The sequence below is a fragment of the Staurois parvus genome, unplaced genomic scaffold (genome assembly GCF_062004578.1).
Source record: "Staurois parvus isolate SC_StPar_1 unplaced genomic scaffold, SC_StPar_1.0 ptg001847l, whole genome shotgun sequence".
Classification (NCBI taxonomy): Eukaryota; Metazoa; Chordata; class Amphibia; order Anura; family Ranidae; genus Staurois; species Staurois parvus.
In genome coordinates, this window is record NW_028319643.1 from 200,624 (window position 1) to 224,537 (window position 23,914).

Sequence of the window (23,914 nt, forward strand, 5' to 3'; positions counted from 1 at the left end):
TAAGATTTGTTTTACCCTCAAGTCGCTACGGGGTTCAGCTTTAAGAATAAATGTGCAGAATTAGCTGAATCATGACTTTACATATTTAAATATTGTCATTACCTTTTATCTTTACTGTAGATTTTTTTTTTTCTCTTCCTTTGTAGATTTTCTTTTTTTTACGATCCACCAGACCCCAGAACTTTATTCTGCTTTGAAATAATCCCCTTTATAAATAAGGAATCCTTTTCTGTTCTATATACAAACAGTTGTGGACTTTTCTGTAGCAGATGGCACACCCTCCTTCTTCTTTTTTTTTTTTTTTTTAGTGTGATTTTTTTTTTTTTTTCTTGGCGTTCAGAGATTGTGTAGAATTTTGTGAATACTTATTGTATAGCTGACATTATCCTCCCTCTCTGTGCAGTTTTGTCCCAGGAAGAGAATGAACTGGGGAAATTCCTCCGTGCACAGGGCTCTCAGGACAAATCCCGAGCCGGGAAAATCATGCAGGCCACAGGGAAGGCTCTCTGCTTCTCCTCCCAGCAGAGGTACGTCATGTCTTTGTGCATTGCAATAAACGCCTATAAATTCTGGGAACGCTGGGTATTTGCACAGCCCTCTGAAAATACGTTCTCTAAATATGTACACTCGCCGGCCACTTTATTAGGTACACCAGTTCAATTGCTTGGTAAAACAAATTGCTGTACTGTCTGCCTTCATTTTGTAAAGTGCTGCGCACACTGTTGGTGCTATAAAAATCCTTTATAATAATAATTACTAATCAGCCAATCACATGGCAGCAACTCAAGGCATTTAGGCATCTAGACGTGGTGAAGGCGACGTACTGAAGTTCAAACCGAGAATGGGGAAGAAAGGGGATTTAAGTGATTTTGAGCATGGCATGGTTGTTGGTAAGAGGCTGGTCTGAGCATTTAAAAAACTACTGACTTACTGGGTTTTTCGCGCACAACCATCTCCAGGGTTTACAGAGAATGGTCTGAAAAAGAGAAAATATCCAGTGAGCGGCAGTTGTGTGGAGGAAAGTGCCTTGTTGATGTCAGAGGAGACTGGGCAGACTGTTTCAGCTGCGACATTCAGATGGCAGGGTCACAATGTGGCGTAAACAACATGAAAGCATGGATCCATCCTGCCTTGTATGCAGTTGAGGCTGCTGGTGGTAGTGCTGGTGGTAGTGGTGGAATGGTGTTGGGGAATATTTTCACGACTAGTAAAGTGTACCTAATAAAGTGGCCAATGAGAGTATATCTACACCTCGACCTAAATATGAATGACAGACCTAAACCCGCCCCTTTTTTTTTTTTCCATTAACCCCTTAACACCGGAGTCTCCTGCCCCTTTAAGGGCTTTCTGATGCCAAGAATTAGGGTGGGGTTCATCAATCATGTGACCACCGTGATTGGTTGTGAGAGCGGTTACATGATCAGAAAACTCTGCAGGGAACACACTCTTGACACAGCTTTGTTTACCTTTTGGTGGACATATATGTGGCCTCTCCTGTCGAAGCCCACCCACCGAGAGGCTGCATATATGCATACTGTCAGTGCACAGAGGTTAAAAGTATTTATTTAGCACCGACAATTTATGCAGCACCTTATATATATTGTATATTCCTATCAGTCCCTGCCATCGAGGAGCTTACAATCTCAGATCCTTCATATATACACTGCTCAAAAAAATTAAAGGAACACTTTTCAATCAGAGTCTAGCATCAAGTCAATGAAACTCCTGGGATATTGATCTGGTCAGTTAGGAAGCAGAGGGGGTTGTTAATCAGTTTCAGCTGCTTTGGTGTTAATGAAATTAACAACAGGTGCACTAGATCGGCAACAATGAGACGACCCCCAAAACAGGAATGGTTTTACAGGCGGAGGCCACTGAAATTTTTTCCCTGCTCCTCTTTTCTGACTGTTTTTCACTAGTTTTGCATTTGGCTAGGGTCAGTGTGACTACTGGTAGCATGAGGCCATACCTGGACCCTACAGAGGTGTCTCCCAGCACAGTCTCAAGAGTATGGAGGAGATTCCAGGAGTCAGGCAGTTATTCTAGGAGAGCTGGACAGGGCCTTAGAAGGTCCTTAACCCATCAGCAGGACTGGTATCTGCTCCTTTGTGCAAGGAGGAACAGGATGAGCACTCCAGAGCCCTACAAAATGACCTCCAGGAGGCCACTGGTGTGAATGCCTCTGACCAATCAGAAACAGACTTCATGAGGGTGGCCTGAGGGCCCGACATCCTCTAGTGGGCCCTGTGCTCACTGCCCGGCACCATAGAGCTCCATTGGCATTTCCCATTGAACACCAGAATTGGCAGGTCCACCACTGGCGCCCTGTGCTTTTCACAGATGAGAGCAGGTTTACCCTGAGCACATGTGACAGACGTGAAAGGGTCTGGAGAAGCTGTGGAGAATGTTCTGCTGCCTGTTACATTGTTTAGCATGACTGTTTTGGTGGTGGGTCAGTGATGGTCTGGAGAGGCATATCCATGGAGGAACACATAGACCTCTACAGGTTTCGGGATGAAATCCTTGGACCCATCGTCAGACCCTACGCTGGTGCAGTGGGTCCTGGGTTCCTCCTGGTGCAAGACAATGCCTCATGTGGTGAGAGTATGCAGGCAGTTCCTGGAGGATGAAGGAATTGATACCATTGAATGGCCCCCACGCTCCCCTGACCTAAATCCAATAGAACACCTCTGAGATGTCATGTTTCGGTCCATCCGATGTCGCCAGGTTGCGCCTCAGAGCTCAGTGATGCCCTGGTCCAGATCTGGGAGGAAATCCCCCAGGACACCATCCGTCATCTCATTAGGAGCCTCCCCCGACGTTGTCAGGCATGCATACAAGCACGTGGAGGCCATACACACTAATGAGGACCAGTCTGAGCTGCTGCAATTAAATTTCAGTATAATGGACTCGCCTGCTGCATCATTTTTCACTTTGATTTTTGGAGTGTCTTTGAATTCAGTCCTCTGTAGGTCGATCATTTTCATCAGTTGATGGAACATCCTTACGTTCCTAACACATTACCCATCCATATCAGTATAGAGACCAGCAGGAGATTTTTCCCCATTGATATCTGATGTGTTTTCAAAGTGTTCCTTTCATTTTTTTTGAGCAGTGTATATATACTGTACATACTAGGGCCAGTTTAGACAGGAGCCAATTAGCCTACCAGCATGTCTTTGGGTGGAAGGAAGCCCATGCAAGCACAGTGAGGACATGCACACTCCATGCAGGTAGTGTAATGGCTGCAATTTGAATCGATGATCCCAGTGCTAACTTGAAATATTAACCACTAATCAAGCTGCTTTCAAGCCAGACCAGACTGATCACTTTCCTGTTCCTTCTAGGCTGGCCTTACGATCCCCATTATCCCGACTTCATCAGGAGGTGGAAACCTTCCGTTATCGAGCAATATCCGATTCCTGGCTGACAGTCAACCGAATGGAGCAGGCCAGGACCGAGTACAGAGGAGTATTACTGTGGATGAAGGATGTGTCTCAAGAACTTGACCCCGATCTCTACAAACAGATGGAGAAATTCCGAAAGGTACTTGCAAAGGAAATTTTTTTTTTTAACCACACCGGTGGTACGCATATACTGTATGCAGCCTCTTGGAGGGTGGGCCTTAACGCCGAGAGGCCACTTATATGCATACCGTAATGTAACCAGAGCTGTGCCGGGAGTGCGCGCCCTGCGTGTTTCCGGAACAGTTTCCGGCAGCTAACGGAAAGCTCCTGATCTCTACTTGTGAACCGGAGCTTTCCAATCGTGTGATCGCTGTCACAGCCAATCACGGCGGTCACGTGATCAGAAACCTCGTCCCATCTCCTGGCATCAAAAAAATCTTAAAGGGTCAGGAGGCGCCAGCCTTACAGGGTTAATGTTTTGGGGGGTTTTTTGTATATTGTCAAAGCTGAACTCTATTCATATGTAAAAGACAATTATTCATGCAGCTCTGTAATCATTAATACATCGTTAAATTGCAAACCTGAATTTGGCTCACTATCAGCCTCTTGCAGTCCCTGTACAGGGCTAGAGTATAAGAGGGAGAAGCAGCACAAGGAGCCAATTCATATGCTGACAAGAGCATGCTCATAGAAGGAGAGAGCAGAGTGACAGAGATGAGCTCATTGCTGTGCTGCCTCTCCTGGGGGCAGGTCCAGGGTGACCCGAGCTCAGAGGAAGTGGGTTGATTGATGCTGAGGTCATCTAGTGGCAAAAATGAGATAAATACACTGCTCAAAAAAATGAAAGGAACACTTTGAAAACACATCAGATCTCAATGGGGAAGAATCTCCTGCTGGCTATCTATACGGATATGTACGGGGTGATGTGTTAGGAATGTAAGGATGCCCCATCGTCTTATGGAAATGAAAATTATCAACCTACAGAGGACTGAATTCAAGGACACCCCGAAAATAAAAGTGAAAAAATGATGCAGCAGGCGAGTCCATTTTGCTGAAATTTCATTGCAGCAACTCAAAATGGTCCTCAGTAGTTTGTATGGCCCCCACGTGCTTGTATGCATGCCTGACAACGTCGGGGAATGCTCCTAATGAGACGACGGATGGTGTCCTGGGGTATTTCCTCCCAGATCTGGACCAGGGCATCACTGAGCTCCTGGACAGTCTGAGGTGCAACCTGGCGGCGTCAGATGAACCAAAATATGATATCCCAGAGGTGTTCTATTGGATTTATGTCAGGCGAGTGTGGAGGCCATTCAGTGGTACCAATTCCTTCATCCTCCAGGAACTGCCTGCATACTCTCGCCACATGAGGCTGCGCATTGTTGTGCACCAGGAGGAACCCAGGACCCACTGCACCAGTGTAGGGTCTGACAATGGGTTCAAGGATTTCATCCCAATTCCTAATGGCAGTTAGGGTGCCATTGTCTAGCCTGTAGAGGTATGTGCGTCCCTCCATGGATATGCCTCCCCAGACCATCACTGACCCACCACCAAAATGGTCATGCTGAACGATGTTACAGGCAGCATAACATTCTCCACGGCTTCTCCAGACCATTTCATGTCTGTCATATGTGCTCAGGGTGAACCTGCTCTCATCTGTGAAAAGCACAGGGCGCCAGTGGTGGACCTGCCAATTCTGGTGTTCAATGGCAAATGCCAATCGAGCTCTATGGTGCCGGGCAGTGAGCACAGGGCCCACTAGAGGACGTCGGACCCTCAGGCCACCCTCATGAAGTCTGTTTCTGATTGTTTGGTCAGAGACATTCACACCAGTGGCCTGCTGGAGGTCATTTTGTAGGGCTCTGGCAGTGCTCATCCTGTTCCACCTTCCACAAAGGAGCAGATACCATGGTGATGGGTTAAGGACCTTCTACGGCCTTGTTCAGCTCTCCTAGAGCATGTCTGTCTCCTGGAATCTCCTCCATGCTCTTGAGACTGTGCTGGGAGACACAGCAAATCTTCTGGCAATGGCACGTATTGATGTGCCATCCTGGAGGAGTTGGACTGCCTGTGCAACCTCTGTAGGGTCCAGGTATGGCCTCATGCTACCAGTAGTGACACGGACCATAGCCAAATGCAAGACTAGTGAAAAACAGTCAGAAAAGATGAGTAGGGAAAAAATGTCAGTGACCTCCACCTATAAAACCATTCCTGTTTTGGGGGTCGTCTGATTGTTGCCCATCTAGTGCACATGTTGTTAATTTCATTAACACCAAAGCAGCTGAAACTGATTAACAACCCCCTCTGCTACTTACCTGACCAGATCCATATCCCAGGAGTTTCATTGATCTGATGCTAGACTCTGATTAAAAAGTGTTCCTTTAATTATTTTGGCCAGTGTAGAAAGCAGAGACACTCATGGGCTTTGGAGTCTGTGTCCGAACAAGAGGAATTTATTCTGTCCAACCTTTTGATGGATCACAGTCCATCTATGTCAAGTTGTAAAGTAGTATTTCATTGAAGGGGAATATTTTAGCAAAAGCTGTTTCTTTTTAATTATTTTAACACCTTCCAGCCCAGCCTATAGCAGATTGATGGCAGGGCGGGACACTCGCCATTGTGACTGGGCGTCATATGACATCCTGTCAAAATGAGCCACTCACGCAGCCGCTGGGCTGCACAGCCTGACACCGGCTGTGTCCACGGGACACAGCCAATGACATATCACTACACCGGCCCGTTGCCAGTGTCATGTGACCTGCAGCAGATCACATTTCAATTGTACACAATGGATGGCTTCCTGTCATGCCATCCATTGTATACAATTATGTTGTTAGCTGTGACTGGTCAAGGCAGTCACATGATACAGACAGGGCCAATCACAGCTCATTTGTATCATGTGATCAGCTTTGCCCAATCACAGCTACTCACAACAAAAGCCTGAATGAATCAGCTTCATTCAGTAACAATGATTGCAAATATCAATGAAATACAGCGGTATTAGCAATCATAATGTGTCTAAAAAAAAAAAAAATACTGATCACTCGCCCAGAGTAGTTCAATGTTACTATGGTAATCCAAGGTGATTTTGTCACTTTGTTGCTTGCAGCTTTTTCTTTTTACTGGTGAGCAGGATAATAATTTTTAAATAATTAACTACTTGCCCTCTGCCCTATAACAGAACCACTGTTACAGGGCAGCAGGTCTGTGCAAAATCACGTATAAATACGTGATTTGCTTTTTTGGGTAGGGGGCGTGCACGTTGCCCTACCCGCGCCGCTTTAGGTGGCTAGAGATGTCAATCACCGGGTACCAGCAGATGATTCCCGGCCGGCCGGGACTCCGCAATCATCAGGAAAAGGTGACAGGGGAGAGAACTGTGTGAAAAACAACACAGGTCTCTCTCCTGTCAGCAAGGACATGCTGTTTTGTATTTGTCTGCACAGCATGTTTATATTCCTGAACAAAGTATGTCAGTGCTACTGATCAGGGCTGTGGATAAGGGGGTACCACCAGTCGTCCTGTACGGGGCCCAGACCAGCAGGAGGGCCCAGGCAGCTGGGTGAATCAAATGTGGGCAGGGAGAGTGATCGGCATGGTAGGGAGGCAATTACTGGAACCAATCCCCTGTATGGCTCCCTTTGCAACATTTTAAAGCTGGATTCTTCTACTCTTCCTCCTGCTGGTTTTCAGCTGCTGTAGAGAAAGAAAATACAGGGGATCGGTTCCAGTAATTGACCCCCTGCCCACTATGTCGATCACCCTGCCTGTGCACATCTGAGTCACCCAGGGCCAGCTTCCCTCCTCTCTTTCCTACCGGCCACTGCAAGCACACAATAGGATGCTTTAGGATGGAGATTTGGGGAAGTGTCCTAAAATATGTCACATTGACAAGCCCCTTCCTTTCCTGAATGAACACAATGAGTGATCAGTACTGATCACCCACTGTGTCCATTCATGACTGAAGCATAGTAATCTGTGTTTTTTTTTGCATTTTTTTTAAGGGGGCCCTGCCAGGATGGCTGTATGGGGCCCTGTGGTTTCTAACAGCAGCCCTGCTGCTGATTGATGCAAGACAATCGATAATATTCCACCCTGAATGATCAACTCCATTTGGTTGAATTTGATGAAAATTGAGTAAGTTTTTGTAAGGGAAGTTATGGCTATATAAGTATATAACTATATTCAAGTGCTTGCTGATTCAATTATTTTGTTAAATTTGCACATTGATCTCATAAAGAAATACAAGCATGTGTGCCCCCCCCCCCCCCCTCCATTAGACAGCTGCCATCACATCAGGTGTCCACATTGAACTTATGCGCACCTCTAGTTCTGGTGACAACTGTAAAATTTTGAATTTCCATTGTTTCCTCTCTTGGAATAATAGAATTTTTTCAGCAGAGAGCAATAAAAAAAAACTTGCCTACTAAAAATAAGAAATAAAACTGTATGTACTTTTTAGGATGTCTGATACTGCATTTCTATATTGTGGCTGCATACTAGATTATGAACAGAAGGTGGTGCTATTGTACAAGGTGTTTTGATGGACATTCATTTTGTTGGTTTATAAAGTTCTCAAATTTTTTTGCCGTATTTCAACAACCTTGATAATTATGTTTAATTTGTGTACATTTGTCTTACCAAATAGCAGACTTCTTTTATATTTCCCCTGGTAATTTACTCTAAAGTCCTATCAAAACTTTATTTTTACAGATTGTGGACGGGTTACAACTAGTGGTGCACCGAAATGAAAATTCTGGTGCCGAAACTGAAAATTCAGAATGCACTTGACTGAAAACCGAAATAGACGGTTTTTAAAAATTAATATATATTTTTTTGGAAAAACAAATACACTTTTATGATAAAAAAAAACAATATATACTCCAATTTGTTTGTAAAATATGAAAGATGATGTTATGGCGAGTAAATAGATACCCAACATGTCATGCTTTAAAATTGCACACGATCGTTGAATGGCGTCAAACTACGGTACTTAACCTCTTGCCCTCCTGAAGATTTACCCTTCCTGACCAGGCCATTTTTTGCGTTTACGGTGCTGCGTTAATTTAACTGACAATTTCGCAGTTATGCAACGTTGCACCCAAATTAAATTTAGGTCCTTTTTTTCCCACAAATTGAGCTTTCTTTCTGTGGTATTTGATCGCCTGTGCAGTTTTTATTTTTTGCGCTATAAAAAAAAGACCGACAATTTTGAGGAAAAAAACAATGTTTTTGACTTTTTGCTATTAAATATGTCCAGTAAAAAAAAAAAACATAAATAAAATGTTGTCATAAATTTAGGCCAAAATGTATTCTGCGACATGTCTTTGCTAAACAAAAATCCCAATACATGTAAATGAATTGGTTTACGTGAACAGTATAGCATTTACAAACGGCGATCAAAGGGTTAACTGTGTGCTGGGTGTGTTTTACTGGGGGGCGGTGTCTGTGCGCTTCAATGTAATCACACTGTTCTGGATGACTGTGCTGCGAACAGCCATCCAGAGCAGTGTGCCCGAGCTGACAAGGAGGAGAACTGTAAACAAAACAGTTCTCCTCCCTGTTGGTGATATGTTGGAAATCAATGGGCACCGGCGAGTAATTACCGGCCGGGATCAGGTGATTGACAGACGCGGCCGCGAATGGTGGCACGGGTAGGGCGTGCGCGTGCCCCCTACCCAGAAATGCAAAATCATGTGTGTGTGTATGTATATGTATGTATGTATGTATGTATGTATGTGTATATATATATATATATATATACAAAGACATGGAGCAGAATACATTTTTGCCTACATTTATGACGAAATTCTATTTTTAAAATTATTTTTTACTGGACATGTTTTATTGCAAAACATCAAAAATATTGTTTTTTTTTTTCTCAAAATTGTCAGTCTTTTTTTGTTTATAGCAGCAATAATAAAAAAAAGACAGAGGTGATCGAATACCACCAAAAGAAAGCTGTATTTGTGGGAAAAAAGGGTGTAAATTCCATTTGGGTGCAGTGTTGCATGACCACGCAATTGTCAGTTAAAGTAACGCAGCGCCATATCGCAAAAAAATGGCCTGGTCAGGAAGGGGGGGGGGTGAATCCGCAGGAAGGCAAGGGGTTAAAGGACAACATTGGAAGGCACACACCCCTCTAGAGTATCACACGCCTAATGGCACTATGACAGTCCAGATATGTGTTTTGCAACAACGTGAAATATATGAAGTTTATGGATAGAAGCATTAATGCAGTATACATAGCCATCTTATCATATTATGTATTGTAGATTGTAAGCTCCCAGGACCAGGCCCTCCTAACCCTCTTGTAGTGTACTGTATTGTTGTTGCTCGTCTCCAGGACTTCTCCAGAGCTTCCCCCATCCTCTGGAACTCTCTATCCCAATTTATCAGACTATCGCCTACTCTGCCCACTTTTAGGCGATCTCTGAAAACTTCAGGGAAGCCTATCCTGCCCTCAGCTACTACTGGAATCTTCTACTTTTCCAACCAGTCCATCCCCCACAGTTACTACCTTTTGTACCACCAGCCCCTCCCTCCTAGATTGTAAGCTCCAAGGATCAGGGCCCTCCTATCCCTCTTGTATTGAACTGTATTGTTGCTGTATTGTCTCCCGTTATATTTTAAAGCTCTGAGCAAACTGTTGGCGCGATATAAATCCTGTATAATAATAATATATAAATCCTGTATTATAATAATAATATATAAATCCTGTATAATAATCCTGTATAATAGTAATAATAATATATAAATCCTGTATAATAATAAATCCTGTATAATAGTAATAATAATAATATATAAATCCTGTATAATAATAATATATAAATCCTGTATAATAATAATATTATATAAATCCTGTATAATAATAAATCCTGTATAATAGTAATAATAATATATAAATCCTGTATAATAATAAATCCTGTATAATAGTAATAATATATAAATCCTGTATAATAGTAATAATATATAAATCCTGTATAATAGTAATATATAAATCTTGTATAATAATATATAAATCCTGTATAATAATAATATATAAATCTTGTATAATAATAATCATATATAAATCCTGTATAATAGTAATAATAATCATATATAAATCCTGTATAATAGTAATAATAATATTATATAAATCCTGTAAAATAATAAATCCTGTATAATAGTAATAATAATAATATATAAATCCTGTATAATAGTAATAATATATAAATCCTGTATAATAATAATAATAATAATAATATATAAATCCTGTATAATAGTAATAATATATAAATCCTGTATAATAATAATAATAATAATATATAAATCCTGTATAATAATAATAATATATAAATACTGAAAAATAATATATAAATCCTGTATAATAATAATATATAAATCCTGTATAATAATATATAAATCCTGTATAATAATAATATATGAATCCTGTATAATAATAATATATAAATGCTGTATAATAGTAATATATAAATCCTGCATAATAGTAATATATAAATCGTGTATAATAATAATATATAAATCCTGTATAATAATAAATAAATCCTGTATAATAATAATTATATATAAATCCTGTATAATAATAGTATATAAATCCTGTATAATAATAAATAAATCCTGTATAATAATAATTATATATAAATCCTGTATAATAATAGTATATAAATCCTGTATAATAGTAATAATAATAATAATATATAAATCTTGTATAATAATTATATATAAATCCTGTATAATAATAATAATATATAAATCCTGTATAATAATAATATCTAAATCCTGTATAATAATAATAATATATAAATCCTGTATAATAATAATCATACTCGGTAAGGATCATAGTCATCCCTCCACATTGTAAGCAATGTCATTAGCATGTTAATTCAGAGTGGGGACAAGGGTAGGCCAAATATAAGCAGAATAATAAAACTTCAGCTTTAACATTTCTGAAAAAATAACTGCAACAGTAATTTTGTATCCCATCATGGGTTTGGTTCACTTCAGGAGTTCCCTCGGATTGGTCTGTGTATGGTGTACTGATGGGTGCTATAAATACAGCACATTGGAAGGGATTACGTCAACCAGCACAGAGCCATCAGCACTCTGGTAGATTCCTCTTCAGCTCTTCAATTATGCAGCAGAGGGTTTCCATTACTTACAGACACAACCTGAGTCCCACGTCTGAAGACTTCACAGGGGAAATTGCTCAGTACATGATCAGCAATCGATCGATCGATCTAGAAAGAAGACACTCGAGCTGTCAGTCTGATGTCTCCTTCCAAGGACCAGGTCACTTTGGAACTCATTAAGACTAGGTTCACACCCATGCAGGTTGCGTTTGAGCCGTCTCTGCATTGCGTTTTGCATTTTTGCACCTGTGTATTTGATGCGTGTTTGCTACATTTTTTATGCGTTTTGCGGAGGGTCCATCTTTTTTAATTGCTAGGCAGATTTAAAATACAAAACGAATCAAAAACGCTGCAAAATGCAACAAAAACGCACTACATGCTTTTCTGCAGCATTTCCATTGAAGTTTATAGAACCAAAAACGTAACTTTTTGCACTCAAAAAAAGTCCCTGACCCTTTCCAAAAAACACATCAGATGAAAACGCACAGATGTGAACATGTCCCATAGGACGTCATGTAAGGCTAGGTTCACACCTATGCAGGCTGCGTTAGAGCCATTTCTGCATGGTGGTTTGCGGTTTTTATGCATTTTGCGTTTTTTTTTTTTTTATGTTTTTACATTTTTGTGGTTGCTAGGCAGATTTAAAATGCAAAACGCAGCAAAACCACACTACAGCGTTTCCATTGAAGTCTTTAGAACCAAAAACGCAACTTTTTGCATTCAAAAAAGTCCTTGACCCTTTCCAAAATACGCACCGGGTGAAAACGCAGAGATGTAAATCTGTCCCATAGAAAGTCATGTCAAATGGATGGTACTGCGTTTCTGCAAAGTGTGAACCTGGGGTAAATCCCACTTGAAGACTCATTTTTGTTACAGAATGTGGCATTCTTTCTATATATTTGTACATTGTGTGTGTGCGTGCTTAGATCTATAACCACAGGTTCACACCTAAGCATTTTCTGCAGCATTTTGCAGAAATGCAGTGCAGTCCATTTAACATGATTTCCTATGGGACACGTTCACAACTGAGCATTATCACCCGGTGTGTTTTTTGGAAAGGGTCAGGGACTGTTTTGAAAGGAAAATGTTGCATTTTTGGTTCTATAGACTTCAATGGAAACGCTGCAGAAAAGCATGTAGTGTGGATTTGCTGCATTTTTGCGGCGGTTTGCATTTTAAACCTGCCTAGCAACAAGAAAAATTAAAAAAAAGTGCATTTTTGTTCTATAGACTTCAATGCAGAAAAGCATGTATTGCGTTTTTGATGTGTTTTGTGTTTAAAATCTGCCTAGCAACAAGAGAAATTTTAAAAAATGAAAAAGGAGAAAAATAATGCAGCAAAAATGCAAGTGCAAAAACTCAAAACTCACCGCAAAAAGCACAGCAGATCAAACACAACCTGCTTAGGTGTGAACCTAGACTTATGCAGGCCATAGACAGGTGGAAAACTGGCCGTTTAGAAAAAAAAAAAATGAGCCGACATTACCACCAATGGTAAAAAAAAATCGGCCGATTTTCGTCCCGTCTACGGCCGGAATTTAATTACTTCTGTCCCTTGCGGAGAGCTTCACTATTATCTTTGACATGAAAAAGTATTGCGGTTGCAACAATGTATCCATTTGTATCCATTTCCGATACAGATGTTTTTATTCGGATACAAATAGATACATTGTTGCAACCGCAATACTTTTCATATAAAATATAATAGCGGACTGGAATTCTTTTTTTTTTTTCTCCTTCTTCTCCTTCTTCTCCTTCTTCTTCTCCTTCTCCTCCTCCTCCTTCTCCTCCTCCTCCTTCTCCTCCCCCCCTCCCCCTCCTTCTTCTCCTCCTCCCTCCTCCTCCTCCCTCCTCCTTCTTCTTCTTCTCCTCCCTCCTCCTTCTTCTCCTCATCCCTCCTCCTTCCTCCTCCTCCTCCTTCCTCCTCCTCCTCCTTCTTCTTCTTCTTCTTCTTCTTCTTCTCCTTCTTCTCCTCCTTCCTCCTTCTTCCTCCTTCTTCTCCTCCTCCTTCCTCCTTCTTCTCCTCCTCCTTCCTCCTTCTTCCTCCTTCTTCTTCTCCTCCTCCTTCCTCCTTCTTCCTCCTCCTCCTCCTCCTCCTCCTCCTCCTCCTTCCTCCTCCTTCTTCTTCTCCTCCTTCCTCCTCCTTCTTCTTCTCCTCCTTCCTCCTCCTTCTTCTTCTCCTCCTCCTCCTTCCTCCTTCTTCTCCTCCTTCCTCCTCATCCTCCTTCTTCTCCTCCTCCTCCTTCCTCCTTCCTCTTTCTTTCTTCTTTCTTTTTTTTTCTTATACTTGCAGGTCACGGCTCATGCGCAGATTTTTTTAATCAGTAAAACGATCGGCCGATTTGCCCATCATTGCAGGGAAAATCGGCTGATCGGCAAAATCGGCAGATTTTTTTTCTAACTTTACCGATAAAAAAAAATGTGCCAAAACACCGAAAAACGGCCGACCAATTAACTCACTAACAGTGCGAAAAATTGGCCGATTTTCGACCCGTCTATGGCCTGCATAAAAGCTGTGCTGTGTCGGCAGCACAGCGGAGAGCCTGACTGCTGTTCTCTCACAGGGTGTAGCGGTCCGACACTCCAGTGCACATTGCTCCACCAACAATACTCACACCCTCGGAGTCGCATTGTCGATTTTCTCTGCTGTGTGAGATAAGACAGAGGCCCCCAATGGGGAAATAACAGGGTCTCTGCTCATACACTTAAATGCATATCTAAGCCACAAAAACAAAAATGTATCAAACTGCAGCTAACCAGTCCATAAAGGCTGCATGCACACCACCTTATATTTAAAGTGATAGTAAAGCCACTTTGTTATTTTTTTACCTATGGATGAGCTTATAATAAATCTTACCTGTAGGTAAAAGGAATATCTCCTAAACGGGCCCCTTTAAGGAGATATATATATTTTTTTTTAGAGCCAGCGCATGAACTCTGAAGGAACGGCATACCCATGCTGTTCCTTCAGAGCACTGAGCTGTGTCCTGCCTGAGACTCCTGTGCACATGTGCAGGAGTGACGTCATCATGGTTCATCCACTCAGACGGGCAGACCTTGCAAACTCACAAAGAAGACCGGGTAAAGATGGAAGCCTCTACAGTGGCAGTGAAAGCGCGCCGCTGGAGGGCTTCGTTTTACCCCCGTTCACATATATGCGGCCCTGCGGGAGCGTTTTGCACGGGCATGAGAGCCCATTCATTTGAATGGACTCCCGTGACACGCAGGGAAGAAGTCCCTGCACTTCTTCTGAAAATGCAGCCCGCACGGAAACCTCAGTTCTCAGTACGGTTGCGTTTAACAGTGCGGACGGCGTGCCATTAGAACTAATGGCACCCACCTGCGGGTCCGCATTCCTCTGTGCGGGTGATTGGCTGCACGGATTTTCCTGCGAATCTGCAGCGGCACGACCTGCACAGATTTGAACCAGGGCTTAAGGTGAGTTTTACATAATGTGCTAGTATGTGATGACCACAGGACGTTATCAGCAGCATGAACAAGTGTTTTCTGTGCTTGTCGGATATAACAAAACAGTTTTTGCTTTTATATTTAACGGAACAAAAGGGAGCAAAGAAGAGCACACGGCCATGTTATCGTATGTAGAACCTTGCTGGCAGCAGAATCCTGTGCAAAATCTTGTACATACACTGTACACAATTGTACTAATATGTATATGCATACAGTACAAATGAGGGCACGGGTGGCTCCTGCTGCCTAGTGTCCTAGGTTGTTAGGGAGAAGGCAGCCCCTGCCGCTTAGTGTGCTGCGTTGCTCAGATGAAGGCAGCCCCTGCCGCCTAGTGTCCCAGATTACTGAGGTTCAGGCAGCCCCTGCTGCCTACCATCCAAGGTTGCTAGGATGCAGGCAATGCCTGCCACCTAGTGTCCTAGGTTGCTAGAGTGAAGGCAGACCCTGCTGTCTAGTGTCCTAGGTTGCTTGGAAACAGGCAGTATCTACCACTCATTGTCCTTGATTGCAAGGATGCAGGCAGTCCCTGCCCCAAGTGTCCTAGGTTGCTCAAATGCAGGCAGATCTTGCCGCCTAGTGTGCTAGGTTACTAAGGTGCAGGCAGCCCCTGCTGCCTAGTGTCCTAGGCTGCTAGGGTGCAGGCAACCCCTGCTGCCTGGTGTCTTAGGTTGTTAGGGCAAAGGCAGCCCCTGCCGCCTAGTGTGCTGCGTTGGTCAGCTGAAGGCAGCCCCTGCTGCCTAGTGTCCCAGGTTACTAAGGTTCAGGCAGCCCCTTCTGCCTACCATCCAAGGTTGCTAGGGTGCAGGCAATGCCTGCCGCTTAGTGTCCTAAGTTGCTAGGGTGAAGGCAGACCCTGCTGTCTGGTGTCCTAGGTTTGTTGGACACAGGTAGTTTCTACTACTCATTCGCCTTGGTTGCAAGGATGCAGGCAGTTCCTGCCGCCTAGTATCCTAGGTTGCTCAAATGCAGGAAGATCCTGCCGCCTAGTGTGCTAGGTCACTAAGGTTCAGGCAGCCCCTGCTGCCTAGCATCCTAGGTTGCTAGGGAGCAGGCAACCCTTGCTGCCTAGTGTCCTAGGTTGTTAGGGTGAATGCACAACCTGCTGTCTAGTGTCCTAGGTTGCTTGGACACAGGCAGTTTCTGCCAGCCATTGTCCTTGGTTGCTAGGATGCAGGCAGTCCCTGCTGCCTAGTGCCCTAGGTTACTAAGGTTCAGGCGGCCCCTGTCGCCTAGTATCCTTGGTTGCTAGGATGCAGGCAGAACCTACCACCAAGTGCCATAGGTTGCTTGGACACAGGCAGCTTCTGCCTCCCATTGTCCTTGGTTGCCAGGATGCAGGCAGACCCTGCTGCCTAGTATATATTATTAAATATGGTCCACGCACAGGACCATGGGAGCAGATTACAGAGTTGTGTGTATGGGTTCGTAGCCTACATCTGCATTCAGATCTGTAAGAGCCAGTTCACACCACAGAAACGCAGTCCAGATGCTCTCCAGATGCAGGTTTTGATGTGTTTTTGCTGCGTTCCGGTGTGTTTTTGATGAGTTTTCAATGCATCTTTCCCCTCTTTTTTCCCCAACGTTTCCTGGGGATTTTTGCCGCATTGCACTACAGTATTTTGCAGAAAAAATGCAGCATGCTCTGCTTTTTTTTCTACAGTAGAACTGACCAGACTGGCGTGAACTTGGCCATTAGACCCCATATAATCAACTATTCGTGCGTTTTTGATGCAGAAAAAAAAAACTGCATTTGACTGCATCTGCTGTGAACCGGCCCTAAAAAAAAATTGGATCTGATCACAGAGTATTTTTTGCCTGTGTACATGGGCCCCAGCATATATTTTGTTCACGGATTATACACCATTACGTTGATAAGATGAATTATTCGCGTGGCTGTAGTTTATGGAGATCGTGGCACAGGAAAAGGTCTTTATAAGAAGTCTCTCTATAGAATATCCCAGACTCCTGAGATTGTGTTGTTCTAGTTCTGTCTGATTATTGGGGCACAGCTCCACTCCACTCCCAGGGTCCGCTATCCGCTCCTCTCGGCAGGAGCATTTGGTAGCACAGCTATTGGCTAACCCTTTCCAGGCTCAGATTTAACAGAACAGACATATGGAGGCCGGGGGCCCGCCAGGACCTGCACTGACTCCTCCAAAACTGATGAGTACAATGACCTTTTAGAAGCTTTCACATTGTCATCCAGTTATTTCTAAAAAAAATGACCGTAATTAGTGAGAACATATAAAAGATAACTGTAAGATTTTTTTTTTAATTATTTAGTGTATGTGATACATAGAAGTTTAAGTTCATTCTGCTTATATTTTACCTGGTTTCACTGCCCCCCCCCCTCCACTCACACACATCAACATGCTCATAATATTTAGCAAAACTTTTCAGTTTTTACTATATACCTAAGTTTTTACTAATGTCATCACTAGGTCTCTGTTCTTCTCTATGCAGTGCAGGCAGATCTTGACTGGTGAGAGGGGCTGGCAGGATGCTGTATATAGCTTTCTGAAAACATCACACCACCCTGCCTCAGTACTCCTCCCAAGAGCCCTCAGCCTCGGTGCAAGCAGTGGGCTGTCTTTTGGGAGGAGTTATGCAGATAATAAATGGCCTTTTAGGCTAAGTTCACATCTGTGTGGGTAATTGCCGCTGTGGGAACAGAAAAACAGAAAAAAACATGCTGGATGCATGTGGGTGCGACTATTCCTAATGGCATGCCGTACACACTGAAAATCTCTCCTGCATTGTAAACTGTATGGCACTTGCAGTTCCCGTGCGGGCTACGATTCCAGAAATGGAACAGGAACCTTTATTCCTGCATTTCAGGGCAACCCAGGGGTGGACTGTCCATTTGAAAACACTGCCTGAGGGCCCGGGGTCAGTAGGGGGCCCCATGAGATGCCCCTGGTACCATTTTCATAGGCTTTTTTGAGTTTGGGCAAGGACACAGGGGCCCCATGATCCCCTATTGCCTGGGAGCCCCATGAGTTGTCAGTCCGCCCCTGGGGCAACCCATTCAAATTAAATGAGCTGCCGTGCCCACACAAGACCCAGTTCACAGAGCTTCGTCAATGTGAGCCTAGCCTTAGGGGTGATGTGGGTCTGGAGGAGTGGGCTCTCCTAGGCAGGCTGTATTTGCATACAGGCTGGTCTAGGTAACACCCATATTGGATGCTTAGTGAGAGAACTGAATTCCAATGAATGAAAGGGGCTGACCATGGACAGCCCGGTTGGGGAGTTAGAGGATGTTGGATGTCCTCCAGCCAGGAAATGAGGCCGGCTCTCTCTGACTTGATTCAGCTTCTAATGAACATTGTGAGAAGCTCACAGTGTGCAGTGAAATCAGAGAAAGCAATTGCAGTCCAGGAGAAGAGCCGGTATAACTGCAAGACTGAAGGGAAGGCCGGAGGTCAGATTTAAAGAAGGGAATGTGATGGTTTTGTGTGTTTTGGAGAAAAATACAGCATCACTGTACAGATATAGAATTGCATGATGGGGCACTCCAGTCTTACAAGGATTCCTCCTTCCTCCTGCAGGTCCAGGCTCAGGTCCGTCACACCAAATCTACTTTCGATAGACTAAAAACAGACGTGTGCGAGAAGGTGGACCTCCTACGTGCCAGCAGATGTAACCTGTTATCCCATGTCTTGGCTTCATACCAGGTACAGACCTTCCATTTTCACGTGTTTTGTAAAATCAACCCCCCCCCCCCCAAACCACAGTGTATGTCCTGCTAGAACTGTTTTCGTTTGCGATAGAATCTCTGTTGGGTCGAGATGTGCACAGAGGAAACATTTGTCTCCTTTCCTATTAGTTTGTTAAAGTAAAAATTTTGTTTTGTCATACTTGTTATGTTAGATTGATTCCTTTTTAGAATTTATTTTGTATATTCGTTATTTTGTAAGTTTGATTTTGGGAAGACCGCTATATTCTTTTTTTCTATTCTATTCTATTAGATTTTCAGAAAATGGACAATTTTTGTTTATTTTATTCTATTCTATTTGAAATTTGAATTTCGGAAGACAACTATATTCTTTCTATTTTATTCTATGCTATTCTATTTTTTTCTATTTTATTTTTATTTTCTATTATATTCCATTATTTTATTTTATATTGTATTCATTTATATTCTATTCTGTAATTTTCTATTCTTTTCCATTTTTTTTTCTATTTTATTCATTAATTTTCTATTCTATTCTATAATTTTCTATTCTTTTCCATTCTTTTATTTTCTATTCATTCATTTTCTATTCTATTCTGTAATTTTCTATTCATTTCCATTCTTTTATTTTCTTTTCATTCATTTTCTCTTCTATTCTGTAATTTTCTATTCTTTTCCATTCTTTTATTTTATATTGTATACATTTATATTCTATTCTGTAATTTTCTATTCTTTTCCATTCTTTTATTTTCTATTTTATTCATTAATTTTCCATTCTATTCTGTAATTTTCTATTCTTTTCTATTCCATTCTTTTATTTTCTATTCATTCATTTTCTATTGTCTTCTGTAATTTTCTATTCTTTTCCATTCTTTTATTTTCTGTTTTATTCATTCATTTTCTATTCTATTCTGTAATTTTCTATTCTTTTCCATTCTTTTAATTTCTTTTCATTCATTTTCTATTCTATTCTGTAATTTTCTATTCTTTTACATTCTTTTATTTTATATTGTATACATTTATATTCGATTCTGTAATTTTCTTTTCTTTTCCATTCTTTTATTTTCTATTTTATTCATTAATTTTCCATTCTATTCTGTAATTTTCTATTCTTTTCCATTCTTTTATTTTCTATTCATTCATTTTCTATTCTATTCTGTAATTTTCTATTCTTTTCCATTCTTTTATTTTCTATTCATTCATTTTCTTTTCTATTCTGTAATTTTCTATTCTTTTCTGTTTTAGTATATTCTATTCTTTTCTATTCTATTGTATTCCTTTCTATTCTATTTTTTTATTTTCCATTCTATTCTATTCTTTAATAATCTATTCTCTTCTATTTTTATTTTATTCTATAAAGCAGCCTAAGTAGGAATCATCATCTTATTTCACTTTTATACCTTACTGTATGTAGCGCACCCCCTGAAGACAGGATAGTACCTCCAAAGTGCAGGGAGTGCGCTAGCATTTACCCTAGGGCTGAGTCCATGGCTAAAAAAGGGAGATTAGAACAGTAATTGGGCGGCAGTCACTTTAGGTCTTTTTCAAAGCTTTAATATTGAACTTCAAAGGAAGTGGAAGGAGAGGGTTAGAGGTTTCAGATGCCATGCAGATCACTTACAGACTCCTTGGATCCAGAACAAAGTCCAGCTTCACAGTGTCAGAACCTTTAAACTGACCCGGCAACACTGCAAGCATGTTTTAAGGGTTTAGTGCGTCCTCCAAGCGAGTCACCAGACCCTTCTGAGAGATCAGCCTTCATCCTGGCTCTCTCCAGGAAGGGGCCTCCCCTGGATCTTCCCACCTTGGCTCTGCTTCCTCCACTCCAGGCAGGTCAGCCTTAGGACCACTGCAAAGCAGGTAGGCCCACATGGGTTTCTGGGCCTAACACAGAGCTCTCTCCAGCAGCACATTCTCAAGCCATGGCCTGTCCCAAATATTTATATCCTCTCCCAGAATTCATCCCTGGCCGAAGAACCTCCTACTGGAAGAAATATAAATATTCATAACTCAGGCTAATTGTGCACTATCACACTATGGCCTGTGGTAGCAGTGACACCTACTGGTGACAGTGAGAAATGTACAACCCAACTGAGCTTAGGGGAAAGCCAGATAAAGTCTGAGCCAATTACAGCCCAGCCAAAAACTAGATTTGCAAAGTAGCCCCAGTTTAGGGCCAGGGGGCTACATGTATTTATTGCAATATAGTATAGAGGGGTGCAGTGCTAACATCTAAAAATGCATAAGACTTATAAAGCAACAATCAATTAAAGTAATCATGTGCAAATAAATATATAAGCCACTAATCCATGGCTAATAGTGTTGGAGATGGTGAAATTCAATATAAAAAGTTCATAAAAGAGGTGATGGTGAGATCCCAAGTGATCTAAGGATGTCCTATGGCGGAGACCGTGAGTCAGGTGATATAAGATAATCTGATTGCGCACTCACCAGATACGCAAATCAAATGCGCATTAATTGTAGAAATCACAGGTCATTCTACAATTTCTACAATTAATGCGCATTTGATTTGCGTATCTGGTGAGTGCGCAATTAGATTATCTTATATCACCTGACTCACGGTCTCCACCATAGGACATCCTTAGATCACTTGGGATCTCACCATCACCTCTTTTATGAACTTTTTATATTGAATTTCACCATCTTCAACACTATTAGCCATGGATTAGTGGCTTATATATTTATTTGCACATGATCACTTTAACTGATTGTTGGTTTTTAAGTCATATGCATTTTTAGATTTTAGCGCTGCACCCCTCTATACTATACTTGTGTCTTTTGAAAGGTTTTATACAGTGCCTTTTTGGTGTACAGCAGCTGGTAGGGTTGTTTTTTACTTAGCGCTCACTTATCTCCCTTGTATTGATTTATTGCAATAGGTTTACATTATGAATTTTCATATTCGAATTTGGATAATTCGTATTGTTTCAATTTATTGAAATTCGTTACTATTCTGATTCGAAAATTCCGAGTCTCTGAATAACGAAGATTTTGTCCGAATTTCAATCCATAATGTAACAAATTGCACATGTCTACTGTTGGGGTTTTACTGCCATCTAGTAAAGGTTCCCATCTCCTTAGTAAATCTGTTTCAATACCTCTCTGTTTATCAGTAGCATAAGTATCAATTCACAAACCTGCAACAATCGTTATTTAGATAAACTTCACCATTTCTAATTAGAGACAGTGGGCTCAATTCACAAAGTTTTAACACAAGGATAAGGATGTGAATTTTAGACATAGTTACATAGTTAGTCTGGCTGAAAAAAACAAAAGTCCATCCAGTTCAACTATAAAATTAAAAAAAAAAAAAGTTATAATCCTACATCCACAGTTGATCCAGAGGAAGGCAAAAACCCAGCAAAGCATGATCCAATTTGCTTCTACAGGGAAAAAAATTCCTTCCTGATCCCCCGAGAGGCAATCGGATATTCCCTGGATCAACTTTACCTATAAATGTTATATCCAGTTATATTCTGTGTATCTAAGAAACAATCCAGGACTTTTTTGAAGCAATCCACTGAGCTGGCCAGAACCAACTCTTGAGAGAGTCTGTTCCACATTTTCACAGCTCTTACTGTGAAGAAGCCTTTTCTTGTTTGGAGATTACATTTCTTTTCCTCCAGATGTAAAGAGTGCCCCCTTGTCCTCTGTGATGACCTCAGGGGGAATAACTCTACACCGAGTTCACTATATGAACCACTGATGTATTTATACATGGAGATCATATCCCCCCTTATGTATTATACATGGAGATCATATCCCCCCTTATGTATTATACATGGAGATCATATCACCCCTTATGTATTATACATGGAGATCATATCTCCCCTTATGTATTATACATGGTGATCATATCCCCCCTTATGTATTATACATGGTGATCATATCCCCCCTTATGTATTATACATGGTGATCATATCCCCCCTTATGTATTATACATGGTGATCATATCCCCCTTATGTATTATACATGGTGATCATATCCCCCCCTTATGTAATATACATGGAGATCATATCCCCCCTTATGTAATATACATGGAGATCATATCCCCCTTATGTATTATACATGGTGATCATATCCCCCCTTTTGTATTATACATGGAGATCATATCCCCCCCCATGTATTATACATGGAGACCATATCCCCCCCCATGTATTATACTTGGAGATCATATCCCCCTTATGCATTATACATGATGATCATATCCCCCCTTATGTATTATACATGGAGATCATATCCCCCTTATGTATTATACATGGAGATCATATCTCCCCTTATGTATTATACATGGAGATCATATCCCCCTTATGTATTATACATGGTGATCATATCCCCCTTATGTATTTATACATGGTGATCATATCCCCCCTTATGTATTATACATGGAGATCATATCCCCCCTTATGTATTATACATGGTGATCATATCCCCCCTTATGTATTATACATGGAGATCATATCCCCCCCTTATGTATTATACATGGTGATCATATCCCCCCTTATGTAGTATACATGGTGATCATATCCCCCCTTATGTATTATACATGGTGATCATACCCCCCCTTATGTATTATACATGGTGATCATATCCCCCTTATGTATTATACATGGTGATCATACCCCCCTTATGTATTTATACATGGAGATCATATCCCCCCTTATGTATTATACATAAAGATCATATCCCCCCTTATGTATTATACATGGAGATCATATCCCCCCCCCCCCTTATGTATTATACATGGAGATCATATCCCCCTTATGTATTATACATGGAGATCATATCCCCCTTATGTATTATACATGGTGATCATATCCCCCTTATGTATTATACATGGAGATCATATCCCCCTTATGTATTATACATGGAGATCATATCCCCCCTTATGTATTATACATGGAGATCATATCCCCCTTATGTATTATACATGGTGATCATATTCCCCTTATGTATTATACATGGAGATCATATCCCCCCTTATGTATTGTACATGGAGATCATATCCCCCCTTATGTATTGTACATGGAGATCATATCCCCCCTTATGTATTGTACATGGAGATCATATCCCCCCTTATGTATTGTACATGGAGATCATATCCCCCTTATGTATTATACATGGAGATCATATCCCCCCCCCTTATGTATTATACATGGTGATCATATCCCCCCTTATGTATTATACATGGAGATCATATCCCCCTTTATGTA

The 23,914-nt window shown here is 41.4% G+C and overlaps 1 protein-coding gene across 5 annotated transcripts in view; it reads left to right on the forward strand.

Moving 5' to 3' along the window:
• ICA1 (islet cell autoantigen 1) overlaps positions 1-23,914 on the forward strand; it is a 122,205-nt gene that overhangs the window by 46,413 nt on the left and 51,878 nt on the right. For all 5 annotated transcript variants that reach the window (XM_089664179.1, XM_089664178.1, XM_089664177.1 and 2 more), the window contains 3 exons: positions 404-527; positions 3,348-3,546; positions 18,556-18,681. In XM_089664179.1, the coding sequence (XP_089520305.1) occupies positions 404-527; positions 3,348-3,546; positions 18,556-18,681 (449 nt within the window). The remainder of the gene's footprint in view (positions 1-403; positions 528-3,347; positions 3,547-18,555; positions 18,682-23,914) is intronic.